This window comes from Grampus griseus, assembly GCF_964374135.1.
Source record: "Grampus griseus genome assembly, chromosome: 1".
NCBI lineage: Eukaryota > Metazoa > Chordata > Mammalia > Artiodactyla > Delphinidae > Grampus > Grampus griseus.
This window is the reverse complement of record NC_139017.1, coordinates 163,596,588-163,612,528: the sequence shown is the minus strand read 5'-3', so window position 1 is coordinate 163,612,528 and position 15,941 is coordinate 163,596,588. Positions and strand designations below refer to the sequence as shown.

Genomic DNA, 15,941 nt, shown 5'->3' with positions numbered 1-15,941 from the left:
CATAGTTGTACAGATTAAATGCGTTCATACCATTAAAACCTATGGAACAGTGCCTGGCATGTAAGTTCTCATTAAATATTAGTTACTCCCTTTAGCATGTTTTTAACCATGGCCTTCCTGTATTATGGTTTAATCATTTTAAATGTCTGTTTATCGGCCTCTAGTGCAATTGTAAAGTCCTCTCATGAAGAAGGGGGCTTAACTTTATATTCTTTGTTGACCCTTTTCAGTCCTACATGTGCATATAATAGCTCCCCAGTACATATCACTTAAAGTGAAACTATTACTGCATTAAAGAAAATAGATGGAACAGGAGTAAGGAATTGAAAAGATAAGCTTCATTTCACAGATTGAGTTTTCTTATGATTCGTAGATCATGTAATTTGTACCTTTTTTCATTGTTGCTGAGTCTAGTGAGCTCTTCTGTCACAGTCACCACAAGTGTGAACATCATTTAGCAAGGATGCTAGCAGTTTCAGGAGGCTGCCTCAGACACTGTTTTCTTCTAGGCCCATGGTGGGAGGGAATCTCAGACAGTAGACTCTGATCTATCAGGATATCTCAAAGCATGTGGGTCCTGAGCTGGTTGTTATTAGCATATCTCCCTTGCTGAGGGGCATGGGGAATTCACCAGTGGAGAGGGGACCGTGCCCTTCAGGCACCCTCCCTCTGCCTTCCCCTCCTCCTTTATTAGCAGCTCAGATACTCACAAGCACCATCTTCACCTGTCAGTGTTCACAAATATTTGGGGGGAATCAAAAGTTACCCTCTGGTGGGAAGGGGGAGACCCAGGCAGAAGCACTGATTCAAAGGCTGATTGCAGACGGGAGTTGTGTTGATGTCAGGAGCTGCTGGCAGGGTGCTCCACCAGCCACCCAGCAGTCAGGGACTTCAGCCAGGGTCTGCCACAGAGCCCCCGGGTTGGCCTGTCAGTGATGAAGATGCTGTGTTTCTCCTTCTCCTAGGCTGGAACAAGACATTAAAAAGTTAAAGGCCGACCTGCAGGCCAGCAGGCAAGTGGAACAGGAGCTCCGCAGTCAGATCAGCTCCCTCTCGAACACCGAGCGAGGGATCCGCTCAGAAATGGGCCAGCTCCGGCAAGAGAATGAGCTGCTGCAGAACAAGTATGTGCGCCTTGTGGGCCTCTGGCCGTGAGTCAAGCAGCCTCGCATTGCTCTTGTTTCCAGGGATTGGAGCACAAGGCTCATGACGACAAAGGGATCTAGCAGAGGGTTTTTTTTTTTAAACAAAATGTTTAAAATATTTAATGTAGGACCAGATATTCAATATGTTATAAAATCTATAAAAACTTATTTCATTGCAGCCAAACAGTTTATTAATATTACTATTCTGTCTTCTCTCATTTAATAAGTTCTTCTCTTAGTTTAAAATAGTTATTGAGCTTTTTGACAATATGAGTAAAATTGACAAGAAGTATTTCTGCCACAATTTGAAACTCTTGTTCCCTTGAGTGAACATTTCCAGAGGATTAGACTCTATCTCCTTGTTTTCTGGAACTAAAAGATGATGTTGAACTTGATTTTATTTGAAGAGGCAGACAAAAAGCTAGCTCTTCTGCATGAATTCTTTTATGCTTTCCATTAATTCATTCTGGAATTACTTCTTGACTCAATGTGGGTCTGTCTTTTTTTTTCATCTCTAAACAGTGTGTGTCTGGGGTAGTGATTACTGTTACACGTGCTGAGCTTTCTGGGCTTTTCCTTGAAAGAGCAGTTCTTCATCATTTTCAGGGAATGTAGCTCAAAAGCTAGAGCATTATAGGCAAATAACCTCTCCATTGCTTCTGACTCACGTATGTATGTGATGGCTCTAGCATTATTACATAGAGAACATCTTACCTTACATTGATACATTGAGAGAAACTCACCTTATATTGATATGTAAAGTTGGGGGTGGTAGTAGCAGGGAAGGGAATGTGGCTGAAATTTTTATCTGAAATTAAGCATCCTGTGATTCTAACTACAAGATCTATTTTGGGATACTCTGAGAAAACATCTCCCAGCTGGAAAGGAAAGGCTGCAGTAGGCTGCAGCATATTGTATTCAGGCAGAGAAAGACCTTCCCCTCCTACCCTTTTCCTCAGTTTCAATGGATCTGGTTCAGCTCTTCCTTGGTCTCAGACTGAAGTTCTTTCAAGGTGCTTTGGGGCAGTAGAATTAGTTCTACAGTTATCTTTTCCTCTGATAGAAACTTGTTTTATCCTATTTTCTGGATTACCTTCTGTAGATCACTTACATTAATAAAGCAGAGGCTAGGTCCAATTCTGTATCTTGTAAGGCAGCTTGTTTATTGGCGTTTAGGAATTGTTAAATAATAATACAATGTATTTTCCTTGGACACTCCGGGAATTGACATTTATGATTTGCTGTTCAAATCTCCTGTTTGCTTTGGCCTCAAAATGACAAAGAGGAGCCATGTTTCTCCAGGGTTTATATTGGACGTTTCTAATTGTAAAACTTTGTATGACAATCATTTCCATATAGGTTACATAATGCTGTGCAAATGAAGCAAAAAGATAAGCAGAATATCAGCCAGTTGGAGAAAAAGCTAAAAGCTGAGCAGGAAGCCCGAAGTTTTGTAGAAAAGCAGTTAATGGAGGAAAAAAAAAGGAAGAAGTTAGAAGAAGCTACTGCTGCCCGGGCTGTTGCATTTGCTGCTGCGTCTAGGTATGTTGATGTCACCTGAGTGCTTAATCCAAGGTTGGCTTTCCTTGGACTGAGAATGGGAATTTGATGCCTTGGGCAGGACTGGAAATACAAAATCATGCATGGATGGATTGCTTTTAAGTACTGTTTTATTAGCTGGTTTAAACCCCATCTGTGCAAGCTTATGCTGTCATGACAACTTCATCCCTCAGTGACCTGCTGTCTAAAGTGGGATGAGGGAATCTCCATGCCTCCCACACCTGGGAGGCAAAATTCTGCTCAAAAAGGGATTTCCAGCCACTTTCTGTAAGACCGATAATTACTAAATGCTTTGAGGGAACCAATCTGGACTTTTGTTCCCTTTGTAGAACTGTCATTATGCTCTACTCTTAGTTGTGTGTTTCTGGTGTTTTTAATCTTAAAATGGAAGAAAGATAAAATCTTGGTCCCCCAAGCACTGTGTACTGACTGCTCATGTCTTTGTTGGACATCAGCAGACTGTCAAATGACCTGGAAAAGATGGGGAAGAGAGTTAAGAGCCTCTTTTTCTTCCCTTCTGTCTCTCTCTCTTTTTGGCTTCTACTTCACTTTTTCTTTTTTCTTTGTTTTCTTGACTGGTGAAGTTCATCTGCATGGTGGGGGTCAGTTATGGGTTTACAGATGTAGGGGAGGGTAAATTATTATTTATTTAAGTTTCTATCCCTAAATTTGTATCTATGTAATATAATTCTACTTTTTGCTTTTTTGTATTTGTCATGTTAATAGCCTTCTTTTGGGTTCTGTCATTTGTAGAACAATTGGTGAACCATCATTTCATCTTTTAGGAAATAGCAGCGGGAGAGAGAACTCTTTCTCCTGCGTGATCCTGCCTTCCCCCAGCAGACTCTGTACTGCAGATGGCTGAGCTAACTTGGCCCGTTAGCATCTATACGGATTCACGAGACCATTTACTAACCTGCTTAGGATGTCGGGGGGGGGTGGGGGGGGTTGTTTGTTCACTCATTTAAAGATTTGTGAGCGTTCCTGAAGCACTTACATTTGCAGGAGATTTTCCTGAACAGTCATCTGGTGTGGCTTGTGCTCTCCTTAATTCATCCAGCAGTTACTCTTTCTCAAAATATCCCTGAGGAGGATATGACAGTTTCTTAACCATATTGTTTAGTGTCTCTTATGCTTGAGAATCAGTACATTGATTTCAGTCTCTACCCTTAATTTCTTTTGCTTTTGGTTAAGCTTATTGCCTTTGGTCTTATCCTTGGATGGTCCTTGTTTGCCATCATTTATGTAGAGGCTGTTTTTATTCTTAAGTGTATCGCAAGGCTTTAGTCTCTCACTGGGCCTTCCTTTTTGTAGGCAAAGGACACCTACCTTCTCCACCAGGCTGTTTCTGAAACCTAAACAGTTCACCAGCTTTGGACTGGCCATTGCCATCATCTTTTTAAGTTTGTCCTTATTATAGCCCTGAGAAGGAACCTAATGCTGCTCCCTTCTTTTTCTTTTTACTCCAATCTTGTCAAAACTTCATGACTAAAGAAAGGTGACCTTCCCAGCGCACAGTCCCTCAAAAGTGAAAATGTTTGTTAACTCACTGCCCTCTGCTGGAGACAGCACATGTCTGGTTTTCTCTTGCTCAGCTTGTGTGCCTTGTCTCAACTCATATGGCCTGATGGGAAGCTTGCTGGATTGGCAAGGTGGAAAAACCTCAGTTCTTATCCCAGTTCTGTGACCTGCAAGCTGGGTGACCTTGAACTAGTATTATATCTGAGTAGCTTCAGTTTTCTTCTCTGGAAAATAGGATAATAAACCCTACCCCAGTAAAGAAGGAAGTGTGGGTAAAGTACCTAGCTTGGCACCTGGCTCATATTAGACACCCAATTAATAATTATTTTAGATCATTTTTGAAATTATAAAGAACAGAGAGAATGAGCAGACTGAGCCAAAAGCTACAATCTGACTCTGTGGAGTATAAGAAAAATATCAGTCCTGCAGTATAGTTAAACCTATAGTCTTTTAAATCCTCTTTTTCCCTTCTCTTCTTTTTCATAAGGGGAGAGTGCACCGAAACCTTACGGAATCGGATCAGAGAATTAGAAGCAGAGGGCAAGAAGCTCACAATGGACATGAAGGTGAAAGAAGACCAGATCAGAGAACTAGAACTGAAAGTTCAGGTAAAGGAGGAAAAACAGACTTCATCACGCTTGAATTCCTCTTCCGTGTTAGGTTTGTGCTCTGTGCTTCCGTATAGAGATGGTGCCTTCTGATACAGACCAAACCCCATTGCATCTGAAAATCTCTGTATGACCAAAAGAAGCTCTCACCTGTCCAGCTCATTCAAGTCATATTTAGTTTATCTGGATTCTAAGACAAGCCAGAAATGTTAATGGTCCTTGACGTGTTTTATACCAGAACTTGACTTACGGGAGATTCATTTCACTTTTTCAGGTTATAGGCCAGATTAGTGTGCTTTGGAACGTATGCACCTCTTCTTAGCCCTAATTCTCTGTCCATCGCCAGGGAATGGACCATTTTGGATGGCTCTCAGCTTCACAGATGGCCACTCTAGGCAATGCATGGGGAGGAAAGCTGCCAGTGCTGTGGACATAGCCAGTTTTGGGGCTGTGTGTACCTTAGCCAAGTATTTGGTGGCGTTGGGTCTTCAAAGGGATGTTTAAGGCTAATGTTATAAGTTGTAAAGTTACAGTAATTTTGAGTCACATGGAGCCCATGAGAAATTAGTGGCAGGTCAGTGGGGTAGAATAGGTGACCCAGAGACAAAGCCTAAATTAGTGTTCAGTGAAGGTGGCATCAGAAATGGATGGAGGGCTTCCCTGGTGGCACAGTGGTTAAGAATCCGCCTGCCAACGCAGGGGACACGGGTTCGAGCCCTGGTCCAGGAAGATCCCACATGCTGCGGAGCAACTTAAGCCCATGTGCCACAACTACTGAAGCCTGCATGCCTAGAGCCCATGCTCTGCAACAAGAGAAGCCACCGCAGTGAGAAGCCCGCACACCACAATGAAGAGTAGCCGCCACTCACCACAACTAGAGAAAGCCCGCGCGCAGCAACAATGCAGCCATAAATAAATAAATTTATTAAAAACAAAAAAAGAAATGGATGGAACAGCAAGGGTTAGTCAGTGAAAGGCTGAGGAACAGCTAGACAACGGGAAAAAATAAAATGAGATGCTCATCTCACATCACACAAAAATAAATTCCAGAGGAATAGTTGAATCCAGGGAAAAAAACCATTTTGTTTTAAATCACAAAGTGAAAAAAAAAATGAAAAAATCAATTGGGGTGGGTACAGATATTGCAACAAATATTATAAAAAAAAGAATTAGGGGGCTTCCCTGGTGGCTCAGTGGTTGAGAGTCCGCCTGCCGATGCAGGGGACATGGGTTCGTATCCCGGTCCAGGAAGATCCCACATGCCGCGGAGCGGCTGGGCCCGTGAGCCATGGCCGCTGAGCCTGCATGTCCGGAGCCTGTGCTCGGCAACGGGAGAGGCCACAACAGTGAGAGGCCTGCATACCGCAAAAAAAAAAAAAAAAAAGAATTAATACCCTCAATATGTAAATAGCTCATAAAGATTGCTAAGAAAAGCTCAAATACACAGAAAGTAGGCAAATTATATGAACAGATAATTCACAGAAGAAATATAAATGACTGATAACAATGTAAGAATATATCCTCATCTGTCACCAAAGACAGATAGATTAAAATTGGATATCACTTATCTCTTGTGAAATCAGCAAAGAATTTTTAAATGCTAATATCAACCTGGGTGAGGATACAATGAAATAGGCCTCGTATGTTGCTGGTGGAAGTGTAACTTTCTGGAAAGGTCACGTATTTTTAAAAAATATTTTCCTCAGACTCCGGCCTTGAGGTAAATATTTAAAAGTCTCACCAATGATTGATATACAGAGATGTTCATCATAGTGGTATATAAATGCAAAAAAATTGGAAATAATCTTAACAATGGGAGATTTGTTTAATAAATTATGGTACATATACATGTAGGAATATTAAACAGCCAATAAAAATTGCATTTTCAAAGAACAGTTGAGATTATATGTTTTTAAAAAATTGTATGTATAGTTTGATTTCAATTATGCTGAAAGATACACGTATACTTAAAAAAGACTAAAAGAAAATAGATCAAATTTTTTGCAGCGTTGGGATTTTGGGTTATTTTTATTTTCTTCTTTGAACTTTTAAGTATTTTTTAATTGACTATAATAAGTTTTGATTTCTCTCTTAAAATGAAAAAAATATCAGCATATATATATATATATATATATATACACACACGCGCGCGCACGCACACACACACACATACATATAGGCTACATTATCTGATGTTTTAAGTGGGCCTATTTTTCAGTATACGCTGTCAAAATAATTAACATTTTTACAATTTTTAGTGTAGGTTGAGAGTAGAGTTTTCGCACGTTTGACTACAGCATTACAGCAACATTTGCAGCTGGCAGCAGGGAAACAGTTCTTTGTGGTTCTGAATTAGGATTGTAAGAAAGTGTTTTATATATTTTTTTAATTTATTTTTTTAATTTATTTATTTTTGGCTGTGTTGGGTCTTTGTTGTGGCTACTCTTCATTGTAGCGCACGGGCTTCTCCTTATGGTGGCTTCTCTTCTTGCGGAGCATGGGCTCTAGGTGCACGGGTTTCAGTAGTTGTGGCACACGGGCTCTAGAGCATAGCCTCAGTAGCTGTGGTGCACAGGCTTAGTTGCTCCGTGGCATGTGGGATCTTCCCAGGCCAGGACTCAAACCTGTGTCCCCTGCATTGCCAGGCGGATTCTTAACCACTGCGCTACCAGGGAAGCCCGAAAGTGTTTTATTTGGAGACAGAGTCCACAGTTATCTCAAAAAGCCCAATACAATTATCGTTTTGTATATGCACATCACTGTATAAATACATTTTGCACTCCCTCTAAGGGGCGAGGTCTAAACCCATGAAACACCAGGATTCTGTGTTCTAGGGGCCAGGTCAATAATAGTGGGATTTTATTTGTGATTTCAGGCTAATTTGTAGACATCGATGCCAAAACTATCTTGTAACATTGCTGCTTTGATGATATTGATAGGAGCTTCGGAAGTATAAGGAAAATGAGAAGGACACTGAGGTGTTAATGTCAGCCCTCTCAGCCATGCAAGATAAAACGCAGCACCTGGAGAACAGCCTGAGCGCAGAGACAAGAATCAAGCTGGACCTGTTCTCCGCACTGGGGGATGCAAAGCGACAGCTCGAGATTGCCCAAGGTAGGAGAACAGCCCAGGTCACGCAGCATGGCTGAGAATGCCTGGGGACACGGAGAGCAGAGCTCCCTTAGAGCTCGAACCAAAGGCATTTCCATTTCCTCTTCAAGTGGTTTGATAAGTACCCACCATGGACATCTAGGAATCATCACATTAATTCATTCTGCAGACATATTTTGAGATGAGAACATACCAAGTGCAGGGCACACAGGGAAGAGTGAGTTTCTCTGCTCAAGGAGCTCAGAGTGTTGTAGAAGAAATAGAGAACTGCAGAGTTACCAAAAGATGCTGATGTAACAGGATGTACAGGGCCTGTGGGAACATAGAGAGCCAGGGACTCAGCCAGTCTGGAGAGTTAGAGAGGGCTTTTTCTCAGGGGAGCTGATGTCTGAGCTGGGTCTTGAATGATGAGAAGGGGTTAGCCCAGTGAAGAAGCGGTGTAGTGGCAGTGAGGGGTAGAGAGGCATCTGAACAGAAGAAACAGCTCGAGCAAGGCCAGGGAAGCTAGGAGGGCCTGATGTGTTCAGAGCGGCAGCTGGCTCTGCTTTGCTGGAGCGAAGGCTGCAGATGAGGGAGTGGAGGGAGGAAAGTCTGGAGAGTAGGCTATTCCCTCGGCAGGTATTACTGAGACTTACGACATGCCAGGCACTGTGCAAACCCCTAAAGGGACAGACAGTAACAAGCAAATATATAATATCTGATGGGTGCAGTGAAGAAAATAAAGCAGTGGTGACGCAGGCTGTGTGTGTGTGTAGGGCTGCTGCTTTGACATGGAGGACATGGAAGAGCCTTTGAATAGGTAGCATTTGAACAGAGACTGAGAGGAAGAGAGTGAGTGAGCCATATAAGTCTCTAGGGGAAAGGCACATGTGTCGTGGCCACTGGGGCTGCAGCCTGAGTGATGGGGAGAGTTTTTAGGGTCAAAAGTAGCAGGAGCCACAATCTGCCCAACTTTGCAGCCTATGGAAAGAACTTTGGACTTTACTCCGCGTGACCTGGGAAACTTTGGAAAGCTTCTGAACAGAGGCCTGACATGACCTGATGAAAAGAAGTTTAGATTTTGTTCAAGAAATTGATAAGCCACCAATAGATTACTGAAGAAATATTTCAAACAGTTGACTTAATAGAAGGAAAAGAATATTTCAGCAGGTACTTACAGAGCGTTCACACTTGCTCTGCATAAAGCATTTTACTAGAAGGTGAAGGGGAGACAAAGACGAACAAGACATAGTCTAGCTGGGGATCCGCTAAGGTAGTTGTGCTCAAACTTTTTGGTCTTAGGGACCCCTTTACACTCTTAAAATTATTGAGTACCCCAAGGGAGGTGTTTTTCAAGTGAATTATGTCTACCAATATTGATGTATTAGAAATTAAAACCTAAAACATTTATTAATTCATTAAAAAAATAATGTAATAAACATATTACGTGTTAACATAACATTTTATGAAAATAACTATTTCTCAAAACAAAAAAAAGTTAGTGAGAAAAGCAGTATTGTTTTACATTTAGCAAATCTCTTTAATTTCTGGCTTAATAGAAGATATTTCAATTCTCGTCTCTGTTTCTACATTCAGTCTGTTGTTATTTCACTTGCCATGTTGCTCCTGGAAGACTCCACTTAGGCTCATGAGGGAATGCACGTGAAGAAGGCGGATAAATATCTTAGTATTAGCATGAGGACAACATGGACGCTGTGAGAAGTGCTGCACTAGGGAAAGCCACGCACGAGGCCTGCTGCCACTAGGTAGAGGCAGATGGCTTGAAAGGACAGAGGAGAGATCAGGGTGGCTTCATAAGGGAGGGACCATTGAGTGGACTTCGAAGGATGAATTCTGAGAGCAGAGAATGGCAGGGAAGAACATTGTTACCTGAGGGAATGGCATTTAAGCAAAGGAAGGACAGTGTTGAGAATGTCCACGTAAGCAGTCCAGTGGCCTCTAGCTGGGGGACATGGAAGAAGAGAGTAGATTAGTAGGACCGTGAATGAAGCTGTACTAGAGGATGTATCCCCTAGATTTTGAGGAGGAAGCAGGTGACATGTTCCAACAGGGTTGCTGGAACCATGGAAGAAGAACAAAACAGATGAAGGAATGAGAAGAGAGAATGAGTTTGGTTTGGGATGCTTTGATCTGGAGTTGCCTACCGGACACTCGGCCTAAAGATCTTCATCAGTCAGTGGGAATTTGGGGCCTAAACCCCAGAGAAAAGGCCAGAACCCCGGGGTTGGGGGTGGGATGTAGAAGTTGTGAGAAATCAGTGAAGCCATAGGAGTGGCTTGGGATGGCAGTGGCAGAGCAAGAAGAGAAGGGATTGAGAATCGGGCTTATGAATCTGTGGACTCAGGGAAAGGCATTTAAAAAGAAGGTTCCTGGAGGGCTTCCCTGGTGGCCGGTGGTTGGGAGTCCGCCTGCCGATGCGGGGGGCGCGGGTTCATACCCCGGTCCGGGAGGGTCCCGCATGCCGCGGAGCGGCTGGGCCCGTGGGCCGTGGCCATTGGGCCTGCGCGTCCGGAGCCTGTGCTCCGCAGCGGGAGGGGCTGCAACAGTGAGAGGCCCCCCGCGTATCGCAAAAAAAAAAAAAAAAAAAAAGAAGAAGGTTCCTGGGAATCCTGCTAAACTTCTGACCATACGGTGGTGTTTTGCCTGCCTGGCTCAGCTCCCTGAGAAGTGGCTACCCTCTCCCTGCCTCATCCCTTTTACTTGGATTTGCAGACTTGAAAGAGGTTGTCTGCTGGAGTGAAGCAGCACCTGGGTCTCAGAGTAGCCGAGGGGAGCTTGGCTTCCCAGCACAGATTATGCTTGCTTGTTGGCCCAGAAATTCTCGTAAAGCAAAGAGAACTGTCTTTTCCAAAACTCTGGGAATGTTTGTATGTTACTGATTAAAGAAATCAAACTTAGATCTTCATGGAAAAAAGATACAGTGGCTTATATATCAGATGCTGTGAGGTATTTTATTCGTCTGAGGCTTACTTCGTTCAAAGGGAAGGAGGCTATTTGATGCTTACTTGAAGCTGAGGGGACATGAAGGAAGCCAGAGCGGGGCGGCTCTTTGCTGCCATCTTTCCCACTACTCCCCTCCACTGTCATGCTCATGCTTGGAATATTCTAATAAGAACCCAACTTCATAATTTAAATCAAGCCCCTTGCTGGGTTTCTCCTTCCTACTTTCTATATCATTTGATTCATCTTGGTTCCAAAATGGCTTTCATCTACTATATCATTTTTTAAAATACGCCACCATGCTCTCTTACATTTTAAATATATTACCGTATTCTGTAGGACTCAAAGTGAGTGCAACTCAAATACAATCTCTTCCTTTTTTAAGCATGTAAATTTCTGAAGGGCTACTCCTAAGTGTTCTTCCCCTAGTAGACCAGGAAGCATCAAAGCATGATGGAAATTGCATGGGCTTTGGAACAAAGTGGTCCTGGGTTTAAATCCTGCTTAGTCATTAATAACTGAATGACTTTGGGCAAGACACATACCTTGCAGGGCCTCAGCTTTCCACTGGGCTGGGCACTAGGGATTTGGCAAGGACAAAAATGGGGAGACAGTCTCAGCCCTCATGGAGCTCATGGGCCAGTGGAGAGATGATGGACACAAATCATCACCCAAATGAACACTCACCGGAGACAGAAAAATGCAGTCGGCAGGAGTGCAGACTCCAGAGCCAAACTGCATCATCTCAAATCCCAGCTCTTGTCCCTCAACCTCTCTGTGCCCTGGTTTCCTCACCTATAAAATGGATGACGATGATGATAATTCCCATCTGATAGGGTTGTTGGGATAAATAAATGAGTTAGTCTACGTAAGCACTTGGAACAGTGCCTGGCACATACGTGTTAGCTATTGTAATTATTATCATTATTACAAAGAATAAAGTGACAGAAAGGAAAGTTTCAGGTGTGTTGAGAATCGAGGAGTCGGGGGCTGGGGGTAGGGTCTGATTTAGATGGAAGGAGCAGGGAAAGCTTTGTGAGGGAGTAGAAACAGAAACCTCACGAGTTAACACAGAGAGCATTGGAGAAGCACAGAAAGGGAAGCAGCCCTGCGGCAGGCAGGAGCTGGTTGGATTCCTTGGTCTCATACTCCGAGATAGTCCATCCTCCCATAAAAATGTTTCCGCGCAAGACGTAGAGCCCTAGTTCAAAAGAAGCACCCTCTTCGGCTGCCCTGGTGACTGCCGAGCTCAAAACGTGGCTCCTGGAGGTTGAGCCCTTTGCTTCGTCACACCTACCTAAACGCAGTTCCTCTTGACACCATGACCCGTAGGCCACATGTGGCCTGCCACCTTTTCTTGTACCACCCGTGGGCTAAGAATGGTTTTTGCAGTTTTCTACGGTTTAAAATAAAAAAAAAAACAAAAAACGACAAGGACAGTATGTGGCTCACAGTGTTTAAATATTTACTGTTTGGCACATTACAGGAAAAATGTATCTCCCCTTACAAACCATCAAAGCTGGAGTCGAATCCATTTGGGATCAGTGGGCCCAAGAGGGCACTCTGGTGGGTGAACGCTCCCTTCTCACTAATGGTGGATCTTTGATCTTCCAGGACAAATTCTTCAGAAAGACCAGGAAATCAAGGACCTAAAACAGAAGATAGCCGAAGTCATGGCCGTCATGCCCAGCATAACATACAGTGCTGCCACCAGCCCCTTGAGCCCCGTTTCCCCACACTACTCTTCCAAATTTGTGGAGACCAGCCCCTCTGGACTCGATCCCAATGCCTCTGTTTACCAGCCCCTGAAGAAATGAAGGCCAGCAGTGTGTTTTTTCCAGGCTTTGGTTATCAGAAAGCATCACAAAGGAGCGTCTCTGGCAGTCAAGATTAAAAAAAGTTTATATTGTATTTTGTGGGACTGTATATGTTGTCGTTTTTAAAAAGGGGGGGGGGAGATAACATCCAAGTCTGATTAGAACTGCCCACCAGTTTTTCTTGTAAGTTTTTAGAAGACCTCACAGAACTTTGCAGTTTATTTTTCTCGGCCATTACATTAAAACCATTCTTGGATTTCAAGTAGCCAATTTTGCCTTTTATGTATTCTTACAGTTTCCTCTTGAAGAAAAAAAAAAAGCAGAGTTTTTCCTTCTCAACCCTTTATTTTTGTTTTGTTTTGTTCTTAAATCAGCAAGCAAAACCTGCACATTGGATTCACAGGGGATGACCATGAAAACTTAGTTTTTAGTGTGAAAGGTTTAAATAACCTAACACAGCTTTGATGCTATAGCTGCATTAAAGAAAATGATTCCTAAAATTACAGAAAACAAAAATTGATTACCCCTCCAAGGACCAAACAAATTCAAGGAGTGTCATTTCAGCCGAGGGGAGAGACTCAGGTGAGGAGACCAGCTGTGAGAACGTAACAGGGGTTGTGTCTGAAATGTGTACCTTCCCATCGGTGTGTTTAGTCCTAGAAAATTGCTAGCAGCAGTCTTGTTCACAGTGCCTTGGGAAAAGACATTTCAAGAGGAAACTTGATTTTAAACAATTTCCCCCTTTACCATCATCTCCCTTCTCTCTGTGTCAAGCTCACTACGGATCCTGCTACAGAACTGGTGGGTAGCTGGGCTGTTCGGTACCACTTCAGCCACACCTTCTGTTTCCTTTCATTGAAAGCACCACAGTGTTCTGGACTTGTCTCGAGGCAAGCACCCTGGGAAGGGGAGCTGGGCGGTGTTTGTGTTCGAGAGACTGCAATGCCGGCTAATAAAAGCTGCAGTTCTAGGTTTTGTTTTGTTTTATTTTTTTAAATTTCTTTTAACTGTGCTTTCCACTTTTCGTCATCTTGTGTTTGACGATTTAAAAGAAACTTGACAATTCCTCAGCTCTTGTGCCAAGGAAGGTTTGTTGTTTTGTTTTGTTTAAAAAAGTTTAAAACTCAAAACTCTGCACAAAGATTTCAGTCTCAAGTGTATATTATACATTGGTAGAAAAGTGTTTGCACTGGCAACCTTTGGAAGTGTTTAAGAATCAGGGAGGGGGTGGAGGGAGGGGCTGGGAGAGGGAGGGGCAAAGCAAAACTGTATTTGGAACCTAGGAAAATTAAGAAACCAAATAGAATGGTTTGACTTCCTTGCCATGGATTCTGGAAGGACATAGTTCTAAAATTTCCTGTTAATTGGCATGTATGTCTCATTTAAAGCAAATTAAGTAGGACAAGCAAGTCAGCAAGATAGAAGTGTTAAAAAGAATCTTCCTTTTTAATCACTGATCTTATTTTGGGATTAAAACCTTCTAGCTTTAGCCAGGTATGCATGTTGCTGCCACTTTGCATTTTTGAATCATCTTGTGTAATTGTCACCATGGAAGTGTTACTCAGAATTGTCACAGATTTTTTTCATCTTTGTGCAAAAACATGGAAAATTGTCACTGACTTTGTGTTGAGGTTTCCCCCATTTTGCTGCCTTTTGGGACACTATTTTGGTTAAATACTTGGTCTTGGCTGCATTCCTTTTTTTTTTTTTTTCCTGTGGGGTTCAAAAGAATAAACATTTTCTTACAGATAAAACTAGTTTTCTGCCTTTTTAACTTTTCAGGAGGGCACAACAAGGTAGATTGTTCTGAATGGGCCTTAGATTTTTCACTCCTGTTCTGTCCTCATTTCCGAACCCTGACAGTGGCAGTGTCCCGGGCAACGGGTGCCGCGGGGCGCAGGTTACAGAATTTGGGATGAATCCATCCAGGCTCTCAAGTAGTTTTCGTTCTAGTCTTACTTCGGATGTATCCATTCTCATTCTCTCTCCCTCCCTCTTCCTCCCTGTCCCTCCTCTTCCCTCCTTCCTCCCTCCCTCTTTCCTTCTCTTTTTCTCCCTCCCTCCCTTTTCCTTTCTCTCTGTCATCTGAGTAGAACCAAGGCTGCCTTGTTTTCTGGTACAATCCTCCTTTCCTAAAAAAGCAGTAGTTGAGAGTCCGCCTGCCGATGCAGGGGACACGGGTTCGTGCCCCGGTCCAGGAAGATCCCACATGCCGCAGAGCGGCTGGGCCCAAGAGCCATGGCCGCCGAGCCTGGGCGTCTCCGCAACAGTGAGAGGCCTGCGTACCGCAAAAAAAAAAAAAAAAAAAAGTTTAGGGGTGGGGTTGGAAGGTAGTTGGTGAGAAATTTTTGAGAGCAAATTTCCATTTTCCAGAATCTTGTCAGGCCAGTTTGTGACCAATACCCTATTGGGTTTCCTATCTGCTGCAGATCCTGAACTGATCTCCAAGGTAACCGCTTCTGTAGTCCTCCCTTGTTTCTAGAGGCTTTGTCTGTTTTCTTCCTCTGAGAAGCCAGCTGCCCCTCTCAGCCTCTGTTTTCCTCTCTTGGCCATTGTTACAATTGATCTTGGCTCCAGTTTCGGAAAATTCTGCTCTTGGCACCTCAGCCCCGTCCCTATTGCAGGACAGCCTTCCTGAGTCGCAGCCATTTAGGCTCTTGCAGACATACCACACTTAATACCGCGAGCAGAGTTCCCCAGGGGAAACGCCTTGGCCCTCCCTGAAGGAATGTGTCTGCCCAAAGCGTTCTCATTGTCATGTTCTTTTCCACCAAGGAGATCTCCAGTTGTTGTCTTTGTTACTCTAGGCCCATCATGAAATGGTTACGTCTTAGTACAGTATCATTTATGACAGGCCATAAAGCAGTGTTTGCCATTCTGGATGGTTAAATAGTTACAGAAAGCGTGGGCTGAGTGTTTTGACTGGCCGAATAACCTCTGTTGACGTCTCCCAACTTGACATAAGGAAATAGCTGTTGTGTGACCATTCCCTCTGTGATAATCTTTCCAAGACATCCTATAAAATGAGAATGAGTAATTCCTCATGGCTCCCAGCCTAAAGAAAGGGAATAGTCCTTTCTCCTGCCATCCCAGGTCCCCAGGCTCACCTGGCTGCATCAGTCAGGCTATGGCAAGCCACCTGGAAGGGCTGAACGTCTCTAACAGCTGCTATCAGATTGCTTCCTGTGAAATTCACATCACGCCAGAGGGAGACAGACAGGTAAACTGGAAACCCACCC

At 43.4% G+C, this 15,941-nt stretch overlaps 1 protein-coding gene across 1 annotated transcript in view; it reads left to right on the top strand.

Moving 5' to 3' along the window:
• Window positions 1-14,416, top strand: part of MACO1 (macoilin 1) — a 57,653-nt gene extending 43,237 nt beyond the window's left edge. Inside the window, exons 7-11 of the mRNA XM_082672026.1 lie at window positions 966-1,124; window positions 2,505-2,687; window positions 4,714-4,834; window positions 7,774-7,948; window positions 12,500-14,416. Coding sequence (XP_082528152.1) covers window positions 966-1,124; window positions 2,505-2,687; window positions 4,714-4,834; window positions 7,774-7,948; window positions 12,500-12,702 — 841 coding nt within the window. The 3' untranslated portion in view covers window positions 12,703-14,416. The remainder of the gene's footprint in view (window positions 1-965; window positions 1,125-2,504; window positions 2,688-4,713; window positions 4,835-7,773; window positions 7,949-12,499) is intronic.
• Window positions 14,417-15,941: the final 1,525 nt, after the last annotated feature.